At 42.3% G+C, this 17,049-nt stretch overlaps 1 protein-coding gene across 4 annotated transcripts in view; it reads right to left on the reverse strand.

Moving 5' to 3' along the window:
* Positions 1-1,062: 1,062 nt before the first annotated feature.
* The window catches only part of fam49al (family with sequence similarity 49 member A, like), a 39,391-nt gene continuing 23,404 nt past the window's right edge, over positions 1,063-17,049 (reverse strand). For 2 of the 4 annotated variants that reach the window (XM_026155870.1, XM_026155872.1), the window contains 10 exons: positions 14,739-14,818; positions 10,956-11,077; positions 9,231-9,336; positions 6,378-6,514; positions 6,169-6,246; positions 5,763-5,879; positions 4,177-4,256; positions 3,756-3,882; positions 1,623-1,693; positions 1,063-1,522 (listed from right to left, as the gene is read on the reverse strand). In XM_026155870.1, the coding sequence (XP_026011655.1) occupies positions 1,459-1,522; positions 1,623-1,693; positions 3,756-3,882; positions 4,177-4,256; positions 5,763-5,879; positions 6,169-6,246; positions 6,378-6,514; positions 9,231-9,336; positions 10,956-11,077; positions 14,739-14,811 (975 nt within the window). In that variant the 5' untranslated portion in view covers positions 14,812-14,818 and the 3' untranslated portion in view covers positions 1,063-1,458. Of the gene's footprint in view, positions 1,523-1,622; positions 1,694-3,755; positions 3,883-4,176; positions 4,257-5,762; positions 5,880-6,168; positions 6,247-6,377; positions 6,515-9,230; positions 9,337-10,955; positions 11,078-14,738; positions 14,819-16,797; positions 16,878-17,049 lie in introns of those variants that run through there. The other 2 variants (XM_026155871.1, XM_026155873.1) reach the window with 2 other exon arrangements.

The raw sequence follows: 17,049 nt of genomic DNA on the forward strand, positions 1-17,049 counted from the left end.
CACTTCTTTTGAATCTCCTTTTGGATCATTTTTAGTTTCATTTTTATTTCCCACTTATTGATGGACTTTTTAAACCTCACTCTAAAAGAAAGCACTCGAGTTTTTATGTGTGAGTTTGTGATGGTGGTTTTTTCATATTCCCCGACGGGGAACATGTGGATGCCCGCTGTGAAAAGCTTCACGTATTTACACCGGAACACTCAGATCGCCCTTAAAATGTATGTAAATCGGACCACCTTCCCACTTGTTTTTCACGTGTGTCTCGGCTTTTTAATCCTCTTTTACAAAAAGAAAAGAAAGATGAGTGATATAATAATACCATCAAACCCTCAAGCCTGACTCACGTGCGATGTAATAACAGAATAAGCTTTGGCACTGGGTGAAGAACTAAAAGTGTGCTGCGGTTTCCCTAAAAACGCCCTCTCAGATTTGACCCCCTTTTTTTACGCACTGAGATGCTGAAGGCTCACTCGCCATCGTGGCTAACTTGTGCACAAAAGAAGAGGATGACAAAATCACTGTATGTCCCACATCACAGCCAAACGATATCAGATAAGAAGCTGCGATAAACCACATTAGCACCATGGAGAGAGTGAAGGACGTAGTTCAAGTAAAGCCAGACAGCTGGCAAGATGGTTTTTGTGTGCAGGAACATAAACGGCATTGGGGCACACGACACGGGCGGCTCTTTATTTATTTATTTATTTATTTTTTACATTTTTGTTGGTGATGAGGAGAAATTTAAAGGAAAAAAAAGCATATACTTGATAGATGGATGATGAGGAAGAAATCGGGGCAAAAACAGAGGCGTCCCGTCTCCGCCTGCCTGCTTTCCTCCAGCTGCACCAGAAAGAAAGTGAAACGGGTAAAAGCAAATCTCCGGAGTGTATCCATCACATTGCTTTATGATTCACCCGTCGGTGGAGACCAGTGCAGCTGAAGGAGAGCCCCTCCAGTTCAAGCAATGGGAACCAGTTTGGGATCAGATTTCATTGGGGAAGGAGATGTTTTCAAAGTGTGTGCAAAAATACTCGTCAGACTACTTCTGGAACATTAACCCTCTTTTTTTTTTTTTCTTCCTTTTTTGTTTCGTACACTTTCAGTTGGTTCTGACCTTAAATCTTCCAATATAGCTTCCTCTTTAATCCTACCTATTCTTCACCTGCTGCTCAGTGTTTCACTTTTCTTAATATATATCTATATCTTCTTTTCTGGCTTCTTTTTTTTTCTTCTTTTCTTACTTTACAAAATGAGAGACAGAATGATGGACAGCTGACAATATATATAATTATTTTCCTCTTCTTATTGTCATCAGGTCGCACTTAACCCCGGAGATGATTTTTCTCTTTGTTCGTTGTAAACAAACAGGTTTATCAGCGTTTGTTTCCTCCTCCTTCAAGTGCGCTCCTTCGTTTCCCCTCCTCCTCCCCTCCTGGTCGCTTCTTTTTCTTCTTTGTTTCATTGCAGGAGGGCCCTGATTTGTTTGGAGGTGCTGTCATCGTGTAGATGCCGTGTCGTGTATCTGAAGAAGCAGAAGCACATTCATGTCACATTCACATTTATTCAGAGCGAGGAAGGAGGAGGAGATTTGTACCTTTCTACTCTTCTACATTCATACTCACCTCAGTGCGTTCAGGAGTCCCTCCACACTGTTAGACGGTTGCTCTTTCAGCACCTTGATGCAGCCCTTCATCTGCCCACCACAAAGACAACACAGGGCATTAGAGAAAGGTCAGCGGGCTCACATCACATCATGTCCTGGTACTGCTGCTGCAAAAAACCCAAACTCACGTGCACACATTTATGAAATGTTGTCAAGAGCCTCCTGTCTCAGTACACCCTCACTGCTTTCTTAGGAGTTACGAGGGCAAGTAGCAGCCAGGCGCCGCCAATCAAATGCACTTGACTAACTGATCAACAGGAAGTGTGAACACCTCTATAAAAGCTAAATTCACCCCAGATCAGACCATCCTGTGCCCAGAGAAACTGCACAGAAACCCAAGAGCTACGTCTTAAATGCATCATCCTTTTCTCTGAAACTCGGTGAGCAGGTCAGGAACCATGAACCATGGCGTCGTTTTCGGACAGTGATCACAGCTTTTTGTATCATATTCAGGAACTTAATATCCCGCAAGTTAAAAATTCTCAAACCAACTCTGGGAAACTGATCCAAGCTTTCATATCGAGCACGAGCAGGTTCGGCTACCGGGATTATCCGAATCATCAGTAGGACAACTTTAACTTGTCTGGACTCCTAACATGTACATAGAAATGTGAACATGTTATCCCATTATTGAAGTGACTTCACGGGTTCCCAGTTGACTACAGAATTACCTTTGAATTCCTTCTCATGAACCTTTTAGCTCCCCAGAACATCTTGTCCTGCTGATGTGAGGTCAGTCAAATCCTTGCATGCATTTAAAAACAGACTAAGTTCTCGCAGGCTTGCAGTTACGAGTGTGTGTGTGTTAGCTTTTATTTTCATCTTAAACCTACACAGGATTTGGTGGTTTTTTTTATCTACTGTAAACACACTCAGATGAACTATAATGAAATGCAGCAAATAAATGAAACTGAGACTGACAACTCAGACTCTACAGGCCTCGGCTAGAATGTTAAATTTTAGCATTCATTAAAATTCAGTACAGTTAGAAAAAGATTAAACATGTACGGCTTGACTGGAAGGTTTGCCATGAGAAAGCTTCTGCTCTCAGCATGTCTTGTGTTTGCAAAGTTGCATCCAAATAAACCACAAGACTTCTGGAACAATGCCCTTTGGACAGACAGGGCCAAAGTGGAGATGTTTGATATCTCTACTTTGGTGGAGAGCACTACGTAATGCGCAGAAAGGAGAAAACCAAACGTTGCATATCACTACAAACACCCCATAACCAACTGTCAAGAACAGTGGTGGAGGGGTGATGACTTGGGCTTGTTTTGCAGCCCTTAATGACACCTTGCTGTCATTAAGTCAACCATGAGCTCCTCTGTATATTGAAGTACTCTACAGTCAAATGTGAGGCCATCTGTCAAAACAGCTGGTTCCCAAGCACAGCAGCAACTCTACAACAAAAGGTCTGAAAAAGAAAATGTGCTGCAATCAAAGTGCAACAGGAGTTAAAGAGAGCTGTGCATGAACAAATGCCCACCAACGTCAATTAACTGAAGCTGAAGATGTGGGTCACTGATAAAGGACAGCGTGTATCAGTTCTGTGCTCGTCTATTTGTAATTCCTTATTATCAGTTTGTCCTGGTAATAAATGGATAGAAAAAGACAAAAACATTTAAGAGAGGCATTCATCTTGGTATGAAACTTGGGGATTTGAAGCTAATGGATTTGCATCAATCATAACAAAGCCCACATTACATTCATGCTCACAATACCCAGCTATTAACAACTCCATCCATCTTATGCAAAATTTAAATATTTTCATTTTTTTCTAGGTCTGTTACTCAACACTCATCACACTTCTTTACAAACATGCTCCAGAGAGCAGATAATCTGAGCTGTTATGACATAAAAAGATTATTCTGAGCTTTGAGTCGTGCAGATCTTCTCTGGTGGAGCTCAGTAATAAAAATATGGAGATTGAAATGAATGCAACTGGTCAACTAAAGCTTTGTGATTGATGACCAGCCTAACCAAACTGTTGGCTTAGCAGGACCCCTCAGGTACACTAGATTAACCTCCTTTGCTTTACACATGCAACAGAGGGCCATTATTTTCAAAGTATGCAAGTATTTGCTGTACTCACATCAATTTTGGAGGTCTTGGCGAAAGCCCCGACGGGGTGAACGTGGTCATACAGGATGATGACGCCCACCATCACCCTCATGCAGAACAGCATAGTGTCTGTGTTGGTGAACCGACAGCGGTACTCCCTGGGACAAAAACGGGAGTTAATATTTGCTCTGTTTAACAGAGGGCACGGCGGGGGTTGGGGGTGTCCACCAAATACCAGTGAACAAGTTATAGATGAGAGTTTCTTCACACAAAGACACACAGAATAAAGATTAAACATTTCACATTTAGCATGAAGGACTCTGAGCGTCGATCTATTGAATTACTGACATATTATACGGCACAGTGAAAGAGCCTGTTAATTCGAATTTAGGATTCTGACATTCAAGGAGATGGACTGAGCGAAAGAAGATGGGGAGACAAGAAGCACTTACGGAGTCTCCAGCATGACGCGACACACGCAGGCCATGGTGCTCAGGCAGTCTGTGGTGTCCTCTATGGGCAAGGTCTTATTCTGATGAAAGACAAAAGGGAAATGAAAGAAGATGTAAAAATGGCTTCCATTTGGATGAGCGGACAATGTGAGAAAGTCCTCTACACTTTACTGCACTGCCTGCGCCAAAATGTTCTGCCACAAGGTGGCGACAAAGCAGGGCAAAAAGCTTGAGGACTGTGCAGCTGCTATGCTGGAAGGCGTTCATCCCCAGCACGCCCTCTACATATGGCACGAACCTCTGAAGTCTTTCTCCGTGTGGCGTGCGGCCCATCAGGATGCATTGAGGTGTAAAGTTAGCAAAAGGCTGCTGCCTCGCCCGTAAAACTGTGTTTTGACAGGAGAAGGCGGATGTTTCACACAGCAGTTCAACATGGCCGCCTGAGGTGAAGACTCGAGTGTACCATGGAAGTATATGGTTTTGTTTTTTTTCTTACAAGCACAGCAAAAACAGACTGTACATAGAGACACACAGTAATTCGGATCTAATCTATATAGAGGGCTCTGTTCTTCTATTCGCTTTATTGAGCTTCACTTCTGTGCTGACAGACTCTACTTTACTCTACTGACTCTACTTTAGTTACACCCAGATGTCTTGACAATGACCACGTCTACGACTAAGACCCCCACAGTGAGGGAAACAGGACTCCCTTTTATACTGGTCATTGTAACTTGGGTTAGCCCCTCTTTAGAACCCAAAAGCAGTTAACAACCCAGTCCTTTCATTTGCTCTCAGGTTAGCAGGAGACATCTAGTACTCTTGTTTCTTTAATTTCTCTAAATAAAAATCATTATTTTATTTTTTTGTTTTTTGCTTGGTCGCCCCACACTTGGAGCAGCTCTATCCCCCATCAGCTGGGGCCTGCTTACTGTCATATATGAAAGTTTCACTGCAAATTAATACAGTAGAATTCAAGAAACTTGCTAAAGTGGTTAGTCTACAGCAGGGGTGGGCAACTCCAGGCCTCAAGGGCCGGTGTCCTGCAGGTTTTAGATCTCACCCTGGGTCAACACACCTGAATCAAATGATTAGTTGATTACCAGGCCTCTGGAGAACTTCAAGACATGTCGAGGAAGTAATTTAGCCATTTAAATCAGCTGTGTTGGATCAAGGAGTCATCTAAAATCTGCAGGACACCGGCACTCGAGGCCTGGAGTTGCCTACCCCTGGTCTACAGTGCTGTGTTGACATGGCTGACTGGTGCAGAGCAGCTGTGGTGTTCCTGGTCAGTGTTAGGTTACACTAAAGACATCGAGTTAAATTTAAAGGGATGATGCTGATCAGATTCACTCACTGAATTACAGCTGGTAGAATTATCCTCCAAAGAGCTACATTTGACTTTTATCCAAAAAATGGGGTAATACTACCAGAAACCTTGTCTGCATTGAATACTTTTGGTCTTTTACTCATTGTTGAGGATGAATTGTGTCACCACTACTTTATTCAATATTATTGATTGGAATGTTGTTCTTGGAAATGTGGACTAAGCCATAAACACATGTAAGCAGTGAGTGGATGACGTGTACCTCTGAGACAAACTTGGTGGTGGCGTTACTCAGAGTCTTCAGCATTGGTGTTGCTTCGGCGTAGAACAGCGACATCCTGTTTGCCATCTCGTTGTTAACCTCGTTCTCCGCTTCCAGCTGCGCGCCGAAACAAAACAGATGTCACACTTAAAACAAACGTTTGTTTTCAGACGATCCGATAATCATGTCACACAGCTGGTGAAAGGAGAGCGTAATGATGGAGGCAACCCTGGTGTTAATTTGTATAACTCGAAAGTTAGATGAAATATTGATTGTACACGTCTTTGCGTCGTTGGAAGGAAACGGACACCCCCACTTCATTAATGATTAAAGAGGGGAACTGAAGCCGCGCTGAACCATTTGATCATGTATGCAGTGCAAACAGCCGGAGCCAGGCCTGCCTCACCTGCTGGTTGTTCAGCCTGTTCCTGCTTATGGTCCTCCTGTAGTAGCTGAAGTCATTCTGAATGGCTGGATTTGTCATCTGCACGGCGAGAGAGAAGGTGGCATTTAGTTTCACAAAGGCTGCTCAACGACCGTATTGATGTTTCAGTACAGTAAAGGTCAGCATCTGAGGGCTGTAATTAGAACAACAACAACAAAGATTTCCTTCACCTTTAGTTCATCGAAGCTGAGGGTGAAATGGAGGATCTCGGCAAACTGCTTGGCCAAGGCCTGCTCTCTCTCCAGGTGCTGCATGGGAGCATACGGCGGGCTCGTCAGCGCCTCCAGCAGGCTGCGCAAGGCGTTCTCTGCAAATGGATCCAAGTCAGAAATTCATCCAGTCCAGCTAGGACCTGGCTGTTTTATCTTAGTTTGGTCAGATTTATGTAATCCTCTCTAATCTAGCCAGGATCTGAGTGTTTCTTCTTTTTTCTTTCTCTAAAATACATACAATTAATCATCGTTGTCATCAATCTCTTCCACAACGTGTCTTTTGTCTTATCTACCTCCCCTCAACCCCAACCAGTCACACCACATGGCCGCCCCTCCCTGAGCCTTGTTTTTCTAGAGGTTTCTTCCTGTTAAAAGGGAGTTTTTCCTTCCCACTTTCGCCAAGTGCTTGCTCAAAGGGGGGTTGTTTGATTGTTGGATGTTTTCTCTGTATTATTGTATTATTCAGGTGTCCAAAAATTTAGAATTGGAGCCAAACAGTTGGTCTGAGAAATAAAGCTTGAGAGGAAGTGAAAGTATGCGAACGGAAAAGCTGCTTTCCTAAAAGGAAATCATTACCAGCGTGTCTTCTACATTTTGCATGAGCCTTAAAAGTCTTTCTCTGATGTGTGTCCCGTTAGGATGCACAAAGGTGTAAATTTAGTAAAGGACTGCTGCCTCTACACTGAAATCATTTTTGACAGCAAAGGAAAGAATTTCTTTATTTATTTCTTTATGCAACAGCTCAGCGTGGGCACCTGGGACAAGGGGTCAAGTTTATCACGGTATAAACACCAAAATGGCTTTATCACAGCAGAAAGAACGTTTGAAGACTGCGGTTCAGCAGACAGGCCACTTGTGGCTGGCAGCTCCCACAAACACTATATGCTATACACAATTTGACAGATCTATACTATTTGCAGTCTCGTGACCTAAGAGGACATGCAAGAAGTTTTATGTTCCATACTTTTACTCTTTGCATAAAGTTCCAAAATTGAATTCAACAAACCAACAGGTTTCGTCACAGTGGCAATTTCCATCTTTTATATACAGTCAGTGGAGCCACGGGATTTGAAACAGCATGTCTGTTGCATTTTTAATGTTGCATATTTAGCTACACTTCGAGGCAGAGCTCTCAGGGAGCAGTTTCAGTTTGTAGGTCGTGAGTGAGATGATTAGAGGCAGATCAGTCCAACATTTTATGTATTTATTTTTTTGGAAGCAAATGCAGTAGTACCTCCCTGAACTGGTAAACAGACATCGGTCGTGATGGTGAACATAATGAATGTTTTTCTGCTTAGCATGAAATCCAAAATACCCACTTGCATGCTCTCCTTGCTATTGTCTTGCTAGTTTCACTTTCATTAAGGCTCTCAGCAGGATTTTATTTGCCCTCAGTGACCACAGGCTTAACAGAGCGCTCCTTGCTAAAACAAAGACTGCATGTTGCATGTTCACAGATCAAGCTACAGCTGCTCACACAGCTTGAGTGTGGCTGTGACTGCAGAGGCAGTGGCCATGGTTATCCCACCCGTGTCATCCATGATGTTAAACTAAGTCTGCAACAAATCACACTCCATAGCCGGACTCCAGAGGCTGTACGTACAGTGGTGTTGATGCCTCAGAAGCAAAAGCTCCTGGGGCTCCATCCCTTCCTCTGCATTAAAAATGCACGAGTGCCTTCTATAAATACAACATGGAATTGTTTCATCTGAGGCCCTGGGCTGATACCCCAGTCTCGCTCCTGCCGAGAGCACAGAGTGCACGATCTCCATCCTCTGACAGCTTATAGAGATGCAGCAGCTGTTAATGTTAAACTGGACCTCTCCACCCCTTACTTCCCCCTTTGATCAAATAACTATAAAGCAAAAGGTGGTGCTGGGACATACTGCCACCCTTTCTCTTCAGCATGATGGAAGTATGTGATCTCTATTGTACTGAATCTCATAGCTACATTAGCCGCCAGACATTATCATCAATTATTGGCCAGCTCCCATTGTATGGTAATCTGAGAACACAATGTCCCTGAGACTGAAAGTATTATTGGAAGGCAGCGCAGAGGCGGCAGCTGAACTCTATTTCTCTGCTCATACTCCTCTCTCTACTCTCTCTCTTTCTCTCCGCGCTGGACCACTGTGGACCACTGTTTCCGTAGCAACGGCTGCCTGGCTGCTGCTGGGTCAGGATGCTGCAGAGATGGCTGAGAGGACATCATGGAGTATGAATGTGAGTGTGTGTGTGTTTGTTGAGGAATGCTGTCAAGCCTGGAAAGGCACAATGCTGATGGAGCTCTCAGCAATGCCAAGGCCCGTTTTTATCACTTTAAACGGACCTCCTTCCTGTTTAAGGTAACATATGCGGCGTGGACACTTTTGACTGCATTCATCAGTCAGTCTTAACAGGATTTATCACATCCTGAAATTGCTGAAAAGATGCCAATTTTAAAACAACAAAAGAAAAAGCAGTATAATAGCTAGTGCTGTAGTACGATCAGCTCTAGCCTGTGCAATGAAGCACAGATGCTAAATACCAAAACAGCTGTTTCAAACTGAGATAAACAGAGGACAGAGACTTTAATCTGAGGGGTGCACCCATCACCTCATCTCCACTCATTTTCCTGCCTTCTTCTGGCTCTGCAGCACATCCACCCAGCTGACAACCCTGCTTCGCTCATAAATGAGCAGCTGACAGCAAATGCCGTCTCTTTAGATTTTAGGTTCATGTTACAGATGCTTTCAGCTCCAACATGGCCACCAGAGATGGGGTTACATCACTCTCTGAAATGCTTTCATAGACTGCAACGGCCACACTCACCCAGTCGGAGGGAGAACTCGTAGAACCGCTTCAGCTTGGCCACCAGAGGGCACACTGCGTTCCAGGCCTTCTCCTGAAGAGCGAGGTCGCCCGGGTTCTGGATGGCCTGCAGCCCAGTAACAGACAGATGTTACTTTTAAAAACCTTGCCATCTTTTTTGTTCCCTGTCCTTTCCTCTGACCAGTGATCTCACACACAGTATCACACACTCAAATTGGCCTCAAATAATCTCACCTGATCAATATGATAAGAAAAAGTATAAATGGTTTATATTTCTTTGCATCAACAAATAACAATCAATAAATAAATCAAATCAAAACATGTTAATCCCAACTCTCAATTTCTTTACACTGAAAGAAAACAACAACAATTATTTGCCCTCATAAACATTAAATAATTATTTTGGGTAAAATGTAACTGAAATGTATAAAATCAAGCATTTATTTCTTCAAATTATTATTCATTTTTAATTAGTCATTCCTCGAGTTTCATTAAAGCCAATGTGCCTTCTATGTTGTACTCCTATAAAAAAAATTAGAGGTAAAATTTACATGTAATCAAATTTGTCAAAGTCAGCATTGTGTGGATATATATATTCGTTTTGCGCCTACTTTTGGTGTAAATCTTTAAATAGGGCACAAAAACATTTTGCAGAGGCTAACTCAGTGCTTAAAGCTGTTTAAACAAGAGGAAATTGGTGCATTTGCTCAGAGCTATTTTCAGCAGCAAATCAATACATATCAGCTCCATAATAAGCCCTTATGACTGTCATTATTTGTTTTCCTGTAAATTATTCTATTGAATATATAAGACATATAATCCTGTTGTGACGGCACTTTCTTTTGCCAGCAGATATCCCCAATTTTTTTAAAAAAGAAAGAACTATGAGTTTTTCTAATTCTCTGAGCCAAAAAGCGCCACTCGAACAGCTTTACTGTTCTGTCTCTATCCTGATGGTTTTTACACAATCAGCTGTTCATATAGCCCTTCAAAGCCTGATTTATGGCCCCTTTCATTGCTAAAACACAGTGAAAATTGACTTTTTAATGGCTGTTATGGAGTGATAAACACAGATTTCCAAAATCCCTCCTGCAAAAAAAACCCTTTTATTCCAATTTGCCAACAATATGAAAGAAGACTTTTTGAACCCGGATCATCTAAATGTTCCCATTTCTGTCCTGGAAAAGTGTGCAAACTGACACATATTTAGTCAAGATTAATATTTCACAAATGCCTCAGTGTAAAAAAAATGCAGAGCAGGATATCTGTTGGTTGCATGTTATCACTAAAGATATATTTCTAGTTATCTTTACTCAGGTTTGGTAATAATACTCTCCTCAGTTTCTCTCTGCTGTGGAATTAATAATACATTATCTTCTCTATAGCCCCCGGCATACAGTATCTGTGTCCTCAGAGTTAGGATGCAAGGAAAGGAAATGATTCAGCACTTATAAATGTAGTTATCCTGACAGCTAAGCTATCAGCAGTGGTTCTCATTAATGTTTCTGAAGACAGTTAATTGTGTGCCATGTGATCATCAGGACCAGTGTACCAGCTTTGTAGCTGATTATATTTATGGAAACGACATATTGCATGAAATGTTTCTGGTGTTTCTGCTTGGATTTAGATTCGGTGCCTGCTGCACGGCAGAATTCCAACCCTGGCATCACACATGAGCGCTAGTTTCCCCATGCTGCAGTGGGGGCTCGACTGATTCATGCTCACTTCTCGTATCTCCTGGCCCGCTCCGTTGTAGGACTGCAGCTCGGCCAAGATCCCGTGAGCCTCCTCCAGCACGGCGCTGACCTGGTTCCACACGGCCGTCTCTGCCTCTGTGGGCTGGGCATCTGTGAGGGCAGGGAGGGAAGAAGGACGGGGAGTGGGAAGTGAAAGTGTCATGACGGGATGAAAATATCAAGAGCAGAGGTGATGGGATACAGAGAGGAGGGAGGAAAGGGAGAGCGAGTATTAGTGAGGAGCTTAGATGATGATGTCCTAGAAGGCCAGATAGAAACCTGAGATTAGCAAAGAATTAGAAAGACAACGAGTAATCATTGCATGTGTAAATATCTAAGGTTAAAATCTGGCCAATAAACAACCTACAGGTAGAACAATAACAGGACACTCATAGAGCGCTCTGTCACACAGCGAGGTTTGTGGTTACTCATATAACAAGTCGGCTTCGTGTCAGGGAACAGAGTTTTGCATTTTGATGGGCTGCAGTCGCTGTAAAAGCAACCATTCATGTCCACTGCCCATTCAGCATAAATGTACCAAAGCCTGGGTAGGTGTAACAGCAGAATCAGACTGATGTAATAGTCTTATAGATTTTTCTCACTCTCCTTTTCCCTTTACACGTCTGTGAAATGATTTTTTTAATGACTGTTAAGTTTAATTGTGAGAAAAAATAAGCAGCAGAGAGGGAAACCTCTGGGCATGCTCAGTCTTTATCTCAGTTTTTTTCCAGTCATAGTTTTTGCTTCGTTCATGTATGCACGCAGGACAGATGAAGTGCTTACAGGGACACAATTAGGAGGGGTTCTCTTGAGTCAGCGATGTGTTTGGTTTTTCTTGCCTCTGACTCAGGTATAAAGAGTGGGAGTGTGCCCAGGCAGCTCGCTACATGTGGTAGCTCTGCTGATTATTTTTGCACCCCGAGGCGCTGCTTCCCTGCGGAGAAATAGTAATCAAGGTATATTTGCTGTCCTGCGTGCACACCAGCTGCCATTATAAGCACAGCAAGCAGTGCAACATTAGTGAATTCTCTCTAATGCCCCCCTTCATTATTCTGGTAAACAACACATTATGTTTACTTGGTATTAATTAAGTATAGCATAATTGCTTTGTATTAAATACAGTTATTATGCCAAGATCTTGTGATTGATAACGCCCTCATATTTGTAAGCTAAATTAGTTCTATATAAAAGATGGACATATTCAGGTATCAGTCTTGAACTGCCTTAAACCTGCATTCTTTATACTGGCCAGCAGGGGGGACACCTTTGGTTGGAAAAAATTAATCAATTATAGATCTTTACAGACAATTATCCTGCTGCTAATTTGATTTATTAGCTAAAGAACTATTTATGGTCTGAGTTGCAAATTTAAAGTCTTCCTTAATACAGAATGATTTCATTTTGTAAGCTGTAGTTCAAACAATACAGCATAGTATACTTCAGGCAAGGCTACATTGTGATCATATAGTTTTCTCATTCATATCCAGCCCACACTTTTGGTTCTACTAAAAGGCGTTGCTGTGTAGTTTTCTTTATTTTGTTTTAACCCTGTCTTTTGCTAGCCAAATTAGCCAAATTAGCATCCCAAGTACGGCTAAGTAAATAACAGATGCACCTCATTAGCTAAGCTAGCTAGCTAGCAGTCAGTATTAGCTGATCAGCAGAGAAGGTTGACAGTCAAAATGCCAAATTAGAGGCGTTAAAAAAATTATTTTCCAGAAAACAATTGGTTGCATTACAGTTGTGATGTCCATTTTTAATATACAGTTAATGATATGAACCCGGAGCAGAGAATGTGTTAGCATGCGCTAGTATAACGAAAAAAGCCAGGGATAGGGTCTAAGGTTTCGACTTCACTTTTATGGTTCATTCGTTGTTGTAATTTAGCAACATAAAAATTAAAATGAATTGAGCTAAATTACTTAATTTTATTACTTTGCATATATAAAGCTCATGCAGTGGATGGAATTACTGCGGGGAGTCGTCGATATAAATTTAATGACACAAAATTTAGATAATTGAATAAAATGGACGACCCTAACTATAATACACAGTGCAGTGAGTGATTCGCACACACTGTTTGTGACAGAAGTCTCATTATGGATATGGGAAATCTGGCCATAACTATCACAGTATTACACAACTCTGATAAACTTCAAGCTTCACTTGTTGATTTTTGTATTTAGTCGTGCTCCCAGGGGGATTTTTACAATGTGTGCAAGTTTGTTTCTCTCTCCGAGGTTGGCTGATTACAGCTTCACGGTGAGAGCAGTATCTTCCCTGATTCTCAAACCATTTCCCTCAGATGTTTTAAGACACAGAGGTTGCTATAATTCAGTCTGAGGATGACTTCAAGCTGACTGATGATTTTCACAGACAGCAGCTCAGTCCAGACATCCATCCTGATAATCTTTTTGTCAGTGGTCAGAATTGCATCTTATCCTTCAAATGGTGTTAGGGAGGTGCGATCAGCGCCGAGCTATAAATAGTTTAACGAGAAACCAAACTTGAAGCTGTGTGACAGAGGTGAGTGTGTGTCTCCAGGTGGAGAAGGAGAGCTCACAGATGGCACAGGGGGGTGGATGAGGAGGGGGAGGGACGCTCCCAAAGCTGCCATTCCCGAGTCTGACTCATCCCAACTCGCTTTTGAAGTAAAGTGAATCACAGGCCCGACACACGAAGGGGAAATTCAACCTATTTGACGGCTGACGTCTCTTGCCAGCAGTGAGCTCTCCCACTCCCACTGTAACAGCGGGTAAAGAAAGAGGGGGGAGGAAGGCAGCTGTTAAAAAGGGAGAAGGGGATGTTTGAGGAGGTGCAGAGCATGTTGGGGATACAGTGCAAAACATCTACATCTTAAAAATTCATAATCAGTGTTAAGATCTTCACTGGAGATGTTTTTTCACAGCTTTTTAAACTCATCAAAAGAGGAACAAAAAAATCTGAATCTCAAAGATACCCAACAATTCAAGAAAACCTCTAAACATGTCAGCTCGCTTACTGAACTTCGTGTTAAATGCCGAGCCTGCTAACAAAGTAAATTATAAATTGACATGAACTACAAAAAGATTTTAACACTGAGTAATGAAGTAAAAAAAAAGATTTGTTAGGATGGATGCTTTGCAAAGTTCATACTTCACTGACTGGGTAAATTAGAAAAGAGGGGACAGAGGTGAAATCATTAGCCTTTCTTCGCAGTCATACTTCAGCTTCTCTTTATCAGTCTCACTCTCCTAACGCACACTCACACTCACAAATAGATTAGACGTACAATAGGGGATGAGGAGATGAGGAGGTGGAGGGATGACGATAGACTTTTTGTTAGCCATCGTCATCCCCGAGCAACAGAAACCCACACAGGACTGGCATTCTCTGTTTGTTTCTCCTCAGCTCTTTGTAGCTTTGGAGAGCAAAGTGTTATTGTTGTCAGTTTTTAACATTAATGAATTTATTTTCTTTTTGCTGCAGTGCCACCCTGCTATTGTGCATCTGTCTGCGTCTAATAGGATGCAGCGTGCGTGAGTAAGACCCTTCAGAAAAAAGCCAGATGCCTTTCAAATGCCGGTCCCCAGAGCAGAAATCAAAAAGATAAAGAAAAGGAGGAGGGGTGAGGAGGGGGAGAGCTGAGGAGGAAATAAAATATAACTAAGGACCTAAAGATGACACAATGGTCAGCTAAGATGGATGATATGACCAAAAAATAAAAGGGAGGAGGGGGGAAGCAACAGAGAGAAAGGGATAACTCAAAAAAATAAGAAGCGGATGGTCTCACGTTCAAAGTCAAGGAAAACTATTGGGCCATGCTCAAGTTCGGCGCAAGCCAGCACTTTCAGGAGGTTTCCCATGAGCCCCCTGGAACAGAGAGAGGGGAGAAGTCTGTGGGTGATGAGGGGATGGGTGTTGGGAGGGGTTGTGCGCGCGTGTGCGTGCCTGTGAGGTGTAGGTGGGTGTGCGTTGTGCGAGAGGTGAGGGTGTCGAGGTGGATGAGAGGACGTTGTTGGAATGGCATGATGGGAGTATGTCCTGGGTGGAGCGTGACAACGTGGACGCAGAACGTCTTTAATCGCACTCTCACTGTTTCCTCTGAGATAAAATAGTCCTTCATGAGGAGGTGCCGACTCCAAAAGCAATCAAACTTAAAGATCAAAGGTCGCAGGAATGCGCTACTAGCCTCAAACTCAAGACAGTTTGTCGCAAGAACAGTTTGAATTTATTTATTTTGGAAGACAGGAAACTCATTAAGACTCAAATACAAGAAACTACCTGAGTCTGGTGCAGAAAATTTAAATCAAAAGTTGCAATAAAGTCATGAAATATAAAGATAACGACTTAAAAAATACTTCAGGGGCGCACTTTATTTTTTGTTGCATTAATAACACTTAATCAGCTGTGCTTCCTTTTATCAAATTAGACAAACACTAGGAATAATATGTTCTGATTAGACACAATACCTTAATTATGATCTAGTTAGAAACTCCATATACTGTCAGATCCAGAGTATCCAGTTCTACTGGTTGACACTGAAAACACTGCACTCAGAGGACATTTACTGGGCCTTTGTTGACCATGTTTTTACTTTATTACAAGGCCATTTGTTGCTCATTATAACTGCTTCACATGCATCTTGATGCGTTCAAGTCCTGTTGAGTTAGTGAGCTCGTATCAGTTTTCCTGCATTCTGCCTCCACATGCAATTTATTGATCTCAAACATATAAAATATGTATAAAATATGCTGCCCTTGGTGTTATAGGATTACCTCCAACAGCCTAACACTGGCCTAAAACTAGTCAGGCAATGTTATTATAGTTAACTAAAACTAAACTAAAAGCTAAAACTAGGTGATTAAAAAAATCAGTTATTTTAAAATACAAATAAACTGTAAAACAGGAATACACTCATTGATAAACCACTAACAGCTTGCCTGATGAGGCTTTGTTGAGCCTGTGATGTCTGCAGTACTGCGAGGGCCTTTGTAAAGTGTTAAAACAAATGTTCACCCTGCCCACTCTGGAAACTAACTAAAACTAAACTGATACAAAGAAAATTGAGAATGAAACAACAGTTTTTTAAATGCCAAACTATCATAATTCTGTTGTCTGAACACTGGACCCATCCAGAGTGTGAATGAAACACATTACAAGAGAACCGTGCGGTAAAATGAAGTGAAAGAATAAAGTCTTGCTCTGTGTTTCATCCCATTGTAATAAAGGCCAAACCTGATGTAATTAGGTTTAATACTTTTGGATCCAGAAACATTATGCACAGGTTCTAATTAGCCCATAACTGCAGTGTAATTAGGATATGACTGTGTTTGTTTACTGTGTAATAAAAACAGATTGTTTCTAGTTTGGTATAATTTGATGCAAAGTACAGCTGGTTGCGTAGCACTGGTGCAGCTCGGAGTGTTTGCATCCGCTTTATGAAAGCTGCGCGTCATGTATGTGACTCAAAACTGGAGCAGTGAAACAGATTTATTTTTAAAAGGTGAGTTTCTATGAGACAAAAACCCCATGTGCTGCTTTCAATTACCTGTGGTCACTGTTCTCTATTTTACGGTCAAGTCTCTGAGGTTGTTGGTTTGGTTTGTTTCTGTTTATTGGCTTCTTATCATATCTGATTTCTGTGGACGGCTGACAAGTTCATGAAACAAAGGTTTCCTCGTGTGGAGAGTGGGACTAAAGAGTGTCTGTTAATGACAAACCACACCCTCAACAACACTCCATCAAATCACCACCAGCTGGCCCCACCCCCTCCCCGCCACACACTTCCACTCCACACACTCACAATTCAACCACACGGACACACGCACGCAACCCTGGCGCCCACTTACTTTCAAAGTCCAGGAAAAAATGTGGACAGTTCTCTAAATCCTTGCCAAGGACCTTAATGAGGTTCCCCATGGCTGGCGACCTGGACGGGAGGAAACAACAAAATGCATACAGTACCCTGGATCTGGCAACCTGCATCAAAATACACAACCGGCACATGGAGGACGCAGCAGACGCACTTTAGTTTCTTACCCATCTGCACTTGTCTAATTTTCCCCTCTGCATCCTTCTGTCTAAGCAATATGTGCAGAGCG

The sequence above is a fragment of the Astatotilapia calliptera genome, chromosome 22 (assembly GCF_900246225.1).
Source record: "Astatotilapia calliptera chromosome 22, fAstCal1.2, whole genome shotgun sequence".
Classification (NCBI taxonomy): Eukaryota; Metazoa; Chordata; class Actinopteri; order Cichliformes; family Cichlidae; genus Astatotilapia; species Astatotilapia calliptera.